The following is a 14,088-nucleotide window of genomic DNA, read 5'->3' on the forward strand; positions in this document are numbered from 1 at the left end:
AATTCTATCATGCGATCTCTGGCATTGCTTCTGTCACCAAGGCCATATTTCCAGCTACCAATCTTTCTTCTTTGTTTACAACTTTCATATTCCAATCACCAGTAATTGTTAATGAATCTTGATTGCATGTTTAGTCAATTTCGGATTGCAGAAATTGGTAAAAATGTTCAATTTCTTCATCTTTTGCATTAGTGTTTGGTGCCTAAATTTGAATAATAGTCACATTAACTGGCCTTCCTTGTAGGGGTATAGATATTATCCTATCACCATCAGCATTCTACTTCAGGACAGATCTTGAAATGATCTTTTTGAAGATGAATGCGACACCATTCCTCTTCAATTTGTCATTCCCTACATAGTTGTGTTTTCGCACATAGTAGACTGTATGATTGTTTGATTCAAAATGGCCAATACCAGGCCTTTTCAGCTCACTAATGCCTAGGATATTGATCTTTATGTGTTCCATTTCACTTTTGACATCTTCTGATTATTAATGGATTTTGCAGCTGTTTCTTTTCATTGCCACATCAGCAAACGGAAGGCCCTGAAAGCTTTACTCCATCCAGTTCATTTCTGTCAACTCCACTTCGCGGAGGCAGCTCTTCCCTAGTTGTATTTTGAGTGCCTTCCAACTTGAGGGGTTCATCTTCCGGCACTATATCAGACAGCGTCCTGCTGCTATTAATAAGGTTTTCACTGGCCGAGTTTTTTAGAAGTATATCGCTCAGGTCCTTCTTCTTAGTCTGTCTTAGTTTGGAAGCTCTTCTGAAACCTGTCCACCATGGATGAACCTGCTGGTATGTGAAATACCAGTGGCATAGCTTCCAGCAACACGTAAGCCACCACAGTACAACAAACTGGCAGACAAGTGGTGGCCATAAAGATTACAGACTAGGAAGCCTAATGGGATAGTTAGGCTCTGCCGCATAGAGTCACAATGAATTGAATATCGACTCTGTAGCACCTAACGATAACAACTATGATATTAACTAATTAATGCTGATTAACATTGCTAAGTGCAGACTAGTGAGGGAGCACTAGCCTCTCCTCTTGCAAAGCTGTGTCCAGTTAAGTAGCAAGTCTAATTTATGTACCGAAGATACAGTATTAAGTAAAACTTATGAAGTCCCTGCCTTCAGGGAGATTACACTCTCACAAGGAAAATAAACCATGGACAAACAGATAATAATAAAATGCTAGGCACTGATAAGGACTGTGAGGAGAAATCAAGCTAGGTAAGGAGAGAGAGAGAGTGATGAGGGCGCATGTTAGTTGGGATTGTCAGAGTAGGCCTCTCTAAAGTGGAAGCATTTGAATGAATGCTGGGAATAAGCCAGGTGAACATCGGAATAAAATCTTTCCCAAAAGCATGACAGGTACAGAGCTCCAGAAACAGACCTGGCTGGGCATATTGAAGAAAAACAGAGGGCAGTGTGGCTGGAGCACAGTGAGTGATGGGAGAGGGAGAGATGTAGGAAATTTAATCATAATCGTAACCAGAACCAGACATGTAGCACATTTTATTCTAATGCATTCCTTTTTTAAGGCTTCTTAATGTTCCATCTGATGACTGTATTAAAACTTATTTACCCAGACTCATATTTATGAACATTTAATGCTCCATTGTTTCATGAATTTAACAAGGCTGCAACTGAATTCTTTTACAGACAAATGTGTACACACACACACGCATATTTGCATACTTGTGTGAGTGTAACTGTAGGATAAATTCCTAGAAAAAGAATTTCTGGGCCACAAGTTATGCGTGTTTAGATTTTTATAAATCTTCTGAAAACATTTTATAGGGTTTATCCTTTACGTGATAGTTTGTCATCTGTGGTTGCTTTTCCCATATCTTTTGCCAACACTGGCTATTAATAAACCTTTTGAATTTTTGCTAATCCAGTATTTAAGATAGTATTTCATTTTTAAAAATATATTCAGTGCAAATGAAGTTCAACATAGGCTTATTGGGCATATTATTATTTGAAACCCATGATCTTTTTTTTCTTTGTTTTCAGAAATTTTATGAATAAGCATCAGAAGCCAGTGCTAACAGGCCAGCGGTTCAAAACTCGGAAAAGGGGTAGGTCGTGTTGTATATTTGTGGTGCGTGGGTGTGTGTGTGTTCAAAATTCTAATCAAAATATAAGATTGAAGGGGAAGAATTAGAATGATCCCTGTTCCCACTTAACCTCACTAATTCCACACATCTGAACTCTGGATATAGAATCTGAAGTTCTGATAAAAGCTACCTAATTGCCAATTACTGAGGTGTTTGATGTTGGACAAATCATTTAACTTGTCTGAACTTCAGTGTCTTTGTCTAGAAAATGGAGAGAGAGAGATCATTATATCTGTTGTAGTTGCCTTACTCTCTGTGAGACTGACTATGAAGGCAGTTGATAAACTTTGCTTTTTTTTTTTTTGTTTGTTTTTTAATAATATTTTATTGTGTTTTCAGGGAAAGTTTACACAACAAATTAGGGTCCCCTTTAAGAAATTTTATACAAATTGTTTTGTGCCACTGGTTACAATTTTTACAAAGTGTCAGTACTCTCATTATTTCCATTCTGTTTGTTCTGTTTACATTGATCTAGCTTTGCTTCCCCTCCTTGCCTTCTCATCTTTGCTTTTGGGTAAATATTGACCATTTGGTCTAATATAGTTAATTGTTTAAGGGAGCACATTACTCACAGTATTGTGATATTGTTTATAAGCCAATCTATTATTTGTCTGAAAGGCGACCTGCAGAAATAGCTTCAATTCCAAAACTTTGCCGTTTTTGACATAAGCATTTTTATTTGGTTTTTGTTTTCTGTTTTTGAGAATGTGTTGATGGCAGAGATGGTAAGACTAACAGAAAAAGGATATTAGGGAGACAGATACTGAAGAGGGTTTTACGTACTCAGAAGCTGAGAAGTATGATTAAAGCTCTTGCCTAAATACCCTTATAATTCCTATCATACTTTCAAGTATCTTGTATTGTGGGAAGAGAAGTGGTAGACCCAGTTCAGTGATGACTGGTAAAATTACTGCTTGTATGAGTGACTTTGCTTTGTGATTTAGTGTTCATCTTACTGTCCTTTCTGTGCAAAGAATATTTTATTAGTGCTGAGGTGGCAGTAGTCTGTCCTCTTGTAATGTTGTGTCCATTTAAGTAGCAAGCCTAATCACGTAGACAGTAAAGAAGGCCCAATACAATAGATTATTTGGATCAGAAGAGCTTGCAGGAGTCACTAGATACCTATAAGGTTGGATTTAACTGTAAATGCTTCCTGCTGGAAAGCTTTGCACTCACACTAAAAAATGAAAAAAAAAAAAAAAATTAAGTAAAAAAAGAAGTTACTTTTATAGTATTTCTGTCTTGAGTTCTTTTTTTTTTTTTTTGATTTTTTTCATCCCTAGCTTATCCTCATAAACTAAGCACAAGTATAGCATGAGAAACCCCCCTCTGTTTAGTCCTCATCCTAGTCTTGCAAACTGTGTTCCTGCTACATTTCCCCCATTGAAATCTGAAAGCAGGTCTCGAACACAAGATGCTAAGCAGCATCCGTTTTGTCATTGTTTAAAGCAATCTTAAAAAAAATAGGCTTAGATGATTTCTAAAGAACTTAATCAGTAAGAACAGTAGAGTTGAGAAACCTAATTACAGTTAAGGTACTGTTGGACCTACTAACATGGTAATATTTAATATATGCCCAATTGCGAGGTGCAGAAAGGTTTGCCGTTGCCTGTCTGCTGAGAGAATGTGATAATCTCAGACCTGGATCTCCAGCTCAATTGACTTTATTGCTGTGACGCTGATTCACTGCAACTGAGCCAGAGAGCCAAGAGAGGGCCCAGGAATGTGTTGCCCAACAGCAGACGTGATTCATCAGGAAAACCGGCCCTTGGAGACAACCTTCAGTTTGGAACTGGGAGGATTTTCTCTCTGAACTGGTTTGCTCCTGATTCATTTGGTGGTCAAGATTGCTTCTGAGTCTTTTGCTGTTCTTGTATTCAGGAAAAGGTTCCCAGAAATAGATTGTATACTATTTGTCAGTTGATCTGGATTTACATATCTCAGGTCTGCTGGGGATTTACTCTGCACTTGAAGCATTTTGTGACGAACTGCTAACTGGGAGCAAAAAAAAAAAAAATGGAGTCAACTTCATAATAGTGAATTACCTCCTAGATGATTTATTGTGTCTTGGTTTTTCTTTGCTGTTTGGCTGAGGCCAGCTTCAGATAAATGGTTAGCAGTTTTGTAGCGCTAAGAAAAAGCTTGTGAGAATATTTCAAGGTCATTTCGATTGCCTGCCTTCTAAAGATTTATCTTTAGTTTGAAACGATTTCCTAGCAAAGCTAATGCTCTTCCATGCCAAGTTAGTACAAAAAAAGTATTTTTTATTGGTTAACATTAAAATATAATAAACATGGTAGGGCACATCATGCAGACCTTCATCCACACCCTTTTTTCTTTTGTGAAATATTCACATCTTATGTTCACCAAAGAAATTATGTTTTCTGGTGTGGTGTGCGGGATTCTGAAGGAAATAAAAATTTCTCCCCTGAGTCAATTATTACATTTTGCTAAATAAAATATTTAATAACTAAGCTGGCTTTCCTGAACATTTTATAAGGAAATTGGGTGAAAATTAGTAAAAATAGGAGAGAAAAAAATGACCAGATTCTAGGTGTCCAGAGTGACCTCACACTGAGGTTTTTCCCTGAAGCATTAGATCTGTGCTGGTTAGATTTACAGTAAGTGGTGTTAGTAACTAATTGAATAAACCTTCAAATGTTGATAAATATGTGCGTGTGTGTGTGTAGTTAGAAAATCATATTTCTAATTAATTGCCTATACCACAGTGATGTTATTTATTACTTCATTAGCACATTAGAAAAATGCTATGTTGAACAGCTATTGTGGTTTTCATAGTAAGCAATGTATTTAAGTAACTTACAGGCATATTTGAGTGTCAGAAATAGGCCCACTTCTCTATGCCAGTACAAGGGCTACTGTGACTAACCCTTCAGTGTCACATCTGTGATTCACCAACACAGTATAAATTTGAGACCCTAATTACATACTTCCCGCTTCAAGTGAGGTTTCATCTGCCACATGGAAACTCATGGAAGCAGTGGCATGTCTCCTTTAAGATTTTGTTAGTATTTCTGCTAGGCTGTTATGAAATATAAACTGCATATATTGTTGTTTCAGATGAAAATGAATTTTTGAATAAAGTGTTATCTTGTTTCCTAAGACTTCCACTGATGTTCTTGAGTTATTCTTGTATTCCTATTGATGGACACTTTATCTTAGCAGACAAGAGCATATCTCAACCTGGAAAAGAATTAATCCTACACCAAAGGTGTAGATAATTTTTGAAGATCCCTAGCCCTTACTGAGGTTAAGCTATAAGTAATCATTTTGACCTAATGCATTATTGCTCACTGTTGAAGTGTACTTGGCCATGATATGCTTTCTTTCTCCTTTTTACTTTTCCTCTTTCTTAGCAATTCTATTGGAAAATTATAAACAGAGAATGAAGGATTTTTAGAAACACAAGTCTTTAAGTTCTCTCTTAGATTCAAAACCAAGTCCTCTGAATTAATTCTTGGCATAAATACCTTATTTACCAACCTAGATTTCTCAATGCCTCAATTTGTAATTTTAAAATCATCAAAGTCTGTTCCACCACCTGAGTCAACATGCAAGCGTGTTGTCATGCCATTACCGAGACCACCTCAGTTGATTTTGGGAGCTGGTCACAAGACTTAATAAACAGCTTGTGGTCCTTTTACTTCTCATGTTCTCGTGTTGTAGGAAAGAAAACATCTTTTTCCATGGAGAGACCGTGCTTAGGAGGGAAAGTAGCCTTGGCTTGCCAGTGAGTTCCTCCTGCACAGAGTCAGCTCTTCCTTCCTCCAGTTCTGCATAATGTATTCCTCTAGAAAATGAGCTTGGTCTTCTCCCCCACTACACAACAAGACCCTAATTATATTTTTTTCTGCAGTTGACATTTGCATGTTCTTGGCTACATAATGTTTAACTTATGTGGCATCAAAGGAACTTTTATCTCTTATTCATGACGAATATTGTTCCAGTTAATTTATGTATGTCTTTTTTTTTTTTTATGTTATCTCAATCTGTGTGACTGTGACTGGTACTGGGACTGCTATTCTCTGGTTCTGATGCTGTAGTGTTAACCACTTACAACCCATTCCTTTGGTTAGATCACTTTAAGGGGCCAGCCTGCACAAACCAGACTAGTTGCTAAGTATTTTAAGTATAGTTTTTAATTTTATCAAAGTTACGCATGCACGTGGTTTAAATAGTCAAATAGTTCTGTCAGATTTGTTATAACAACAGCAATCGTCATCTCCCCTGTCTGCCTTCCCCCACCCCCACCAGTGGAACTCTTTCAATTCTTTTAGCTGATTCTTTTGGCTATTTACTTTCATGTAGCCAAATATTCTTATATGGCTGTCTTAATTATCCAGCGCTGCTATAACAAAAATACCATAAGTGGGGATGGCTTTAACAAACAGTTTAGAGGGCTAGAAGTCTGAATTTAGGACCAGATCCAGGGGAAGGGCTTCTCTGTCTCTGTCAACTCTGGGGGAAGATCCTTGTCATCTGTCTTCTCCTGGCCTAGGAACTTCTCAGTATAGGGACCCAGGTCCAAAGGACACGAACTCCACTCCTGGCTCTTCTTGCTTTGTGGTAATGAGGTCCCTCTCCTCTCTGCTCCCTTCTCTCTTTTATATCTCAAAAGAGATTGACTCAAGACACAACCTAATCCTGTAGATTGTATCCTGCCTCATTAACATAACTGGTCTAATCCTGCCTCATTACCATCATAGAGGTTAGGATTTACAACACAGAGGAAAATTACATTAGATCACAAAATGGAGGACAACCACACAGTGCTGAAAATCATGGCCTAGCCAAGTTGATGCACATTCCGGGCAGACACAATTCAATCCACAACAATAGTTATTTCTTAATTTTTCTGTTGGAAGTGTTATATATTGACTTCCTACTTCCTGCTATGGAGGATAAGGATTCAGCCCTTTTTCACTGCTCCCACCTGCCTGAATACCTCCTGTCCTTCTCCTCTAAACTTTCATTATATCATAATTATGGTTAGACCAGGGTTAGTATGTATATCATCATGACTCGGTACGTGCTCACAGCTTAGGAGCCCTGGTGGTGTAACTGGCTAAGCACTTGGCTGCTAACCAAAAAGCTGGCAGTCCAAACCCACCTGACAGTTCTGTGGGAGAAAGACCTGGTGATTTCAGCCAAGAAAACCCTGTAGGGCAGTTCTGCTCTGTGACATGGGGGCACTGTGAGTTGGAATTGACAACATCTAACATTTTTTTTTTTTTTTTTTAACAACAACAGCATTCACAGTTTAACTGTGATCTCATTCCTTTTCTTTTTCTGAACCATATTTTGTTATCCCTGATTTAATAAATTACATATTTTTTAGTTTCCCTTGACTTAAAATGCATCAGCCCTAAACTTTCCTTTGTTATGTAAATTTATTAATTCAAACACTTTAGAAATTCTAGCAATCACTTAATGTTGAAGAATTCTCGTATATCAAGTTACATTATTATTATTATATTGAAGAACTCTCTCCCAGTTGAGTTGCTGCCTGAGCCAGCTGTGCAGCTGTCAGCTTCAGGTACCCACCCTTTCACCACAATCCCGGAGAGGGCTGTGACCACTCTTTTATGTGAGTCCTCTTTTCCCAGAATCTCATGTCTTACTCTTTTTTATATATTCTCTTGTTTTGGTGGAGTATACCCTTCAATAGCTTTCCAAGTAAGGCTGTATGAGAAATAATATTTGAGGCCTTACGTGTCTCAAAATATGTTTATTCTCCTCTCACCCTTGATTCTGTTTGGCTAGACACTAGAATTCTATGTTGGAAAATTGTTGTCCCTCAGAACTTTGAAGCAATTTCTTCTAGTTTCTGGTATTTCTATTGAGCAATTCAGTGTCATTCTATTTCTTGATACTTTATATGTGACTTGTTTTTTTTGCCCTAGAAATCTGCAGATAGCTGCTTTGTTCCCAGTATCCTGGAATTTCGTGATAATGAATGCGCCTTGTGGATCCACTTTCATTTGTTGTGCCGGGTGCCAAGACGACCTTTTATCTGGAAACTCATGTCCTTCAGTTCTGTGAAACTTTCTTGATTTAAAAAAAAAAAATCACCTTTCCTTTGTTTTTTCATTTTATCTTTTGATAATACTTATTACTTAAATATTGGGCTGCTCTTTTTTTCTACCCTTTTCCTTATCTTTTTGTTCCAATTTTCTAGGTCTCTGACTTTTTATTCTGTTTCTGAGAGAGATTTTCAGCTTTCCTTTTCAACTTTCCAATTGAGTTTTTCACTTTTACCGCGTTTTTCATTTCTAGAAGCCATTTTTTGTTTGCAAAATGTTTTTATAGCATTCTGTCTCTCTTTTTAACAGTTGCAACATTTTTTTATCTCTCTGAAGATAATTATTATAGCATTTTTCCTTAGGTTTTGAGATCATACTTTGCTCACTCCACCTACACCCAGACCCAGTATCCATAGGAAAAAAAGGGTGATGCCCTGTGAATTGAATCTTAGACCCTTTACTTTTAGTCATTTGTTCTGTTTAGCCTGAACTAGTCTAGTTTGTCTTCTGCATATATATGGTCCCTACTTTGTTCAAGATCTGGGTCTAACCTGACCTTCCACAAGAAATTTCTCTAGAATCTAGACCAAAACTTATCAGACCATACCACTCACATATCCAAGTAGTTCTTTTATGCCTTTGTAATTGTTTGGTAAAAGGAGCCCAGCTGACATAATGGCTAAACACTCAGCTGCTCACTGAAAGGCTGACGATTCAAAAGATTGACAGTTCGAACCTATCAAGCAGCTCCACAGGAGAAAGACCTGGTAATCTGCACCCATAAAGATTACAGCCTAGAAAACCCTATGGGGCAGTTATGCTCTGTCACATGGGGTCACTGTGATTCGAAATCGACTGGATGGCACCTAACAACAACAGCAGTTCTGTAGTTGTTTGTCTGTATTCCCTGAGAATATCTGTATATCCTTCAAACTTCTGCAGCAGAGGTTCTCAATGTGGGGTTCAGACCCCTTCGAACCCTGAAACCTGTTTCAGAAAGCCTGCAAGGCAAAACTTTTCATAATAATACTACGATATTATTTGCTCTTTTCATATATTCTCTCACACGTGTACAGGGGAGTTTTTCAGAGGCTGCACAATGCGTGATATCACAACAGATTAAGTACAGCATAAGTGAGAATTCATCTGTCTCCTATACGGCAGATGTTAAAGAGATTTGTAAAAATATAGAACAGTACCACTCATCTGACTAGTTTTTGTCATTACTGTTTAATACGTAAATATTTTTAAGCTTTCTGTTCTTAATCTTCATAAACAAAAGCTCTTTGGGATCATCAGTACTTTTTAAGAGTGTAAAGGAGTCCTGAGGCCAAAAAGTTAGAGAATCTCTGCTCTGACGTTGTATATAATATACACATATAGGCTCATAATATATTTTAAATATTTAAGTGCCCTACAATAGTTTTTCTTGTAAAAGAGATGTCCGACTCCCCCATTCCTTATTTGTTTGGTTATATTTATATATCTTCCCTTATTATTGGGCAGTTTTCACTGAATCATTTTATTTTAAGAGAAACAAAAATTTTAAGCTTTGATTGTTATACTCTATTTTCTTTACTGATAATTAGGGTTAATAAATTACATTGGCCTATCCTACGTAGTTGGGAACAGTCACAAATTTTGCTATGTGTTAGATGTAGTAAGAATATTTTTGTGGCCCCTGTAAGCAGAAATAAATTATTTGCTTGAATCAGTGCTTATAAACAAGAACTTTCAGAACACGGAAATATGGTAGGAAAAGCTATTGTCCTCTGACTTTTAAATAATCACACTATCAAACAAAGAAAGGTAAACAATGAAAATGTATGGTCAATTCCTTTGGAGAGTATGATGTGTAAAAAAGAAATGATTTTATATATTTTTTTTAGATGAAAAAGAGAAATTCGAACCCACAGTCTTCAGGGATACACTCATCCAGGGGCTTAATGAGGCTGGTGATGACCTTGAAGCTGTAGCCAAGTTTCTGGACTCTACAGGCTCAAGATTAGATTATCGTCGCTATGCAGACACACTCTTCGATATCCTGGTGGCTGGCAGCATGCTTGGTAAACCATGTGTTACAGCATGTTCTTGTACTATACAGATTTTAAATTCTAATGAAATGTTTCCTTCTAATATGTAGGTAGTTTAGAATCTTTACAAATATATTTATTAGAGTTAATTAAAAAAATATAAATAGGAGTCTCTGGTTTTTAGATTTATTACAACTTAGAATGTTGTTAATGTAACTGTGAAATGATATTGCTTAATAAAGGCATGGAATTGAGGATTTTTGTTGATATTATACCACAGTTGGCCACTTTGCTGTAGCTAAAAAAAAAACTTTACCATACGTCCCTAATTCTTAAATGTTTCTGAAGTGGACATAGGAGAGGTATTTTTTGTATAATTTTATGTATGTTATTTAGACCCTCCAGTATATTAAATGAGCCCCCAAATCCCATAAGCACCTTTTCTTTTTAATCTCACTACCCCCCCCTTGTTTTTTTGGAACCATGAAACATAACTATCAACAAATTTAAGAAATGTCTAAGGCCCAGTTAATGCCATTTCCCCATATATAATAAAATATCTAAGAAATATAGTTTGAACCTCATTTAATTGGCACAAATGGTTAAGCGCTTGACTACTGGCTAAAATGTTGGCAGTTCGAACCCACCCAGAAGCATCTCAGGAGACAAACCTGGCAATCTGCTCCCCGAAAGATCACAGCCTTAAAAGCCTTATGGAGTGCAGTTCCACTCTGAACACATGGGTTGCCATGAGTCGAAATCCACTCGATGGCAGCTAATGACATCAACAACATAACCATTTTTTTCTCTCATAGACAGTCATTCTTAGATCTTGTGGTTAGCTGCTGCCGAGTTGGCCCTCAACTCATGGCGATCCTGTGTGTTACAGATGGGGACTTATGTGTTACAGATGGCAACCCATGTATTACAGAGTAAAACTGCTCCATAGGGTTTTCTTGGCTTTAATCTTTATGAAAACAGTTTACCAGGCCTCTCTCCCATGGATCCTCTGGGTGAGTTCAAACTGCAACCTTTATGTTAACAGCCAATTGCAAACTGCTTGTACCACCCAGACTCCTAAATCTTAGTTCTTATAGTTAGTCAACAGTAACTATATGCTGTTAAACCAGTTGCTATTGAGTCAGTTCCCACTCATGTCAGCCCCTTGTTTTGCAGAGTAGAACTGTGCTCTATAGGGTTTTCATGGCTATGACCTTTCAGAAGCAAATCACCAGGCCTTTCTTCTGAGGCATCTCTGGGTGGGCTCAAACCACCAGCCTTTCCATTAGTAGTTAAGCGCTTAACTATTTGCACCATCTAGGGAATCCTTGTTGTTTTTATTGTTGTTAGGTGCTATTGAGTTGATTACAACTCATAGCGACCCTATAGGACAGGGTAGAACTGCCCCATAGGGTTTCCAAGGAACAACTGGTAGATTCGAACTGCTGACCTTTTGGTTAGCAGCCAAGCCGATAACCACTATGACACCAGGGTAATTAAGTCCCCTAAGCCAGTGATTTTCAGCTGCCTGGAGGTATTTGAAAATGTATAGAAGTCTTTTGGTTGTTACAAAGACTTGGGAATGGGGGCCAGGTATGCTACCTATTCAGCTATTGCAAGGAACATTAAACACAGTGAAGAATTGCCCTGTCCAAAATGCCATAAGTGCCTTTCATTGGGAAAGACTGCTTACGTCAATTTCCCTTGATACTAGGTGTGAGCCTTCCTCCATTTTTAGGTGGAGCCACTCTTAAAGTCTTCTTTCATGGTCCCAGTTACTACCAGGCCCTCTGTTCTACATTTCTGGATTTTACCATATACTGAATTAACTTTGTTATTGTTTACAAAGATTGCACATTGTCACTGTTAATAAGTCCAAGTAAAGAAGCTATACATGATGTGCTTGGATTCCAGTACCCAGAGATAACCATTGTTACTGTTTTGGTTAATTCCCTTGTAGAAATATCTTCAGTTACCTAAATTCACAAATTTTAGAGTATGTGGTGATATTAAACAAATACGATACTGCACATGCTATTTTGTAAATGACTTTTTACTCAGAAATATATTGTTGCTTATCAAAACCCTGCTTGTTAGCCTGGGTGATTTTAAAAAGAATTAAAACCAAATTGATACTGATAAATATTTAAGTTGTTTCCAGTTTCCCCTATTATAAACAACATGATGAGTGTCTATATACACCCATCTTTGTGCTCTTATCTGATTCTATCCTTATATAATTAGAGATTCATAATAATGAATTAATCAAATTGTGGTGATAACTATTTATCTACCTCCATCTACCTATCTGAGAGCGAGAGAAAAAAAAAGCCCTCAAAAGTAATTTTCTAATTAACTTTTGTCAAAAATCATGAGTTCCTATTTACCTACAACCTTAGCAATGTTAGGTATTGTCAATTTTGTCTGCTTTTTAGATCTTTGTAATTGAGTAAGTGATAGAGATATTTTCCATTTAAAATTTTTAAATTAATAGTGAAGTTGAACATTTTCTAGTGTGATTGTTGGCTTTTTGTATTTCTTCTTTTGTGAAATAATGTGACATACTGTTTACTTGGTTTTTTTTTTCCTTTTAGAATATTCTTTTTAATTATGATATACTTTTATGATAAACTTCATATAAGAATAGTCTTCAGCAAGTTTTGGTTCTTACTAAAGTCACACATGACTTCATTGGTTAATCGTATGAACCTTTTTCAGTCCTTAGTGACTTCCTAGAAACACTGTTGACGCTTTTGTCAGGGAAGCCAGAATTGGAAATTGTTATAGGAAATATTATTTTAATAAACACAATTCGAGAAAATTCTGGACAAGCTTTAAGAAGCATATTCAAAGGCTGTCGGTTTGTAATCTCTGGTTGGGCATATTGTTAAGTACTCAACTGCTTAAAAAAAAACAATATGAATACAGATGGGAATATTAGAGTGTTCTAAAATGGAGAATAAATAGAGATTGAATATGTTGCTGGCCAGGAGATAAATTAGGCTTGAAACCCTCCTTCACTGTTTCTCTTGAGCCATATTATTGCCTTAAATTTACATTGACTCTGCTTGTATTTACTGCTCAGATTCTTCCCCTTCTTAGGTAGTCTCAGATTCTTTTTCTTATGGTTGTGCTTGGAAAAAAAAAAAGAAACATGGACCTTTGAGTAAAAAATAACTCCGTAACACAGATTTTTATAAAAAAACAAAACAGAAAAGAACAGAGCTAGCTTTCCTAGACCGTTTCTATTCCAAACATTGTCACTAATGATATCATCCACTCTTGGCTTCAGCTACCATGTATACGTTGTTGATTCTCAAATCTCTATCAAAGATATAGTCTTTATCACTCCTGTATTTTAAACTCACATGTCTCATGAGTACCTCAAACACAGTGTGTCCAAAACCCAACTCACTTCCCCTCATACATGCCTTTCCTATTCAGTGTCCCCATCGCAGTGAGTGGCACCGTCAAACCCTCATTTGTCCACTTTGGGCACCATCCTTAACGTCTTGATCTCCCTTCCTACCCATGTCAAATCAACTCCCAGGTCCTATCAATTCTACTTCCTTAATATTTCTTAAATCTGTCTCTTTTTCTCTATTCTTAGTGCTACTTAGCTAAAACTGTTATTCTCTCTCTCCTGAATTATTGCAGTAGCCTCTAAGGTGGCCCTCTTCTTTTGATCTTGCATACCTCTGGAACCCTGGTGGCATAGTGGTTAAGTGCTGCAGCTGCTAACCAAAGGGTCAGCAGTTCGAATCTACCAGGCGCTCCTTGGAAACTATGGGGCAGTTCTACTCTGTCCTATAGGGTCACTATGAGTTGGAATCAACTCGACGGCACTGGGTTTGGTTTTTTTGTTTTTTGTTAACCATTCTGCACC

General features: G+C 37.1%; 1 protein-coding gene across 2 annotated transcripts in view; it reads left to right on the forward strand.

Moving 5' to 3' along the window:
- Positions 1–14,088, forward strand: part of BZW2 (basic leucine zipper and W2 domains 2) — a 93,233-nt gene that overhangs the window by 19,469 nt on the left and 59,676 nt on the right. For both annotated transcript variants that reach the window (XM_064290031.1, XM_003407095.4), the window contains exons 2-3: positions 2,022–2,086; positions 10,059–10,235. In XM_064290031.1, coding sequence (XP_064146101.1) covers positions 2,029–2,086; positions 10,059–10,235 — 235 coding nt within the window. In that variant the 5' untranslated portion in view covers positions 2,022–2,028. The remainder of the gene's footprint in view (positions 1–2,021; positions 2,087–10,058; positions 10,236–14,088) is intronic.

This window comes from Loxodonta africana, chromosome 8 (assembly GCF_030014295.1).
Source record: "Loxodonta africana isolate mLoxAfr1 chromosome 8, mLoxAfr1.hap2, whole genome shotgun sequence".
In the NCBI taxonomy this organism is placed as follows: Eukaryota; Metazoa; Chordata; class Mammalia; order Proboscidea; family Elephantidae; genus Loxodonta; species Loxodonta africana.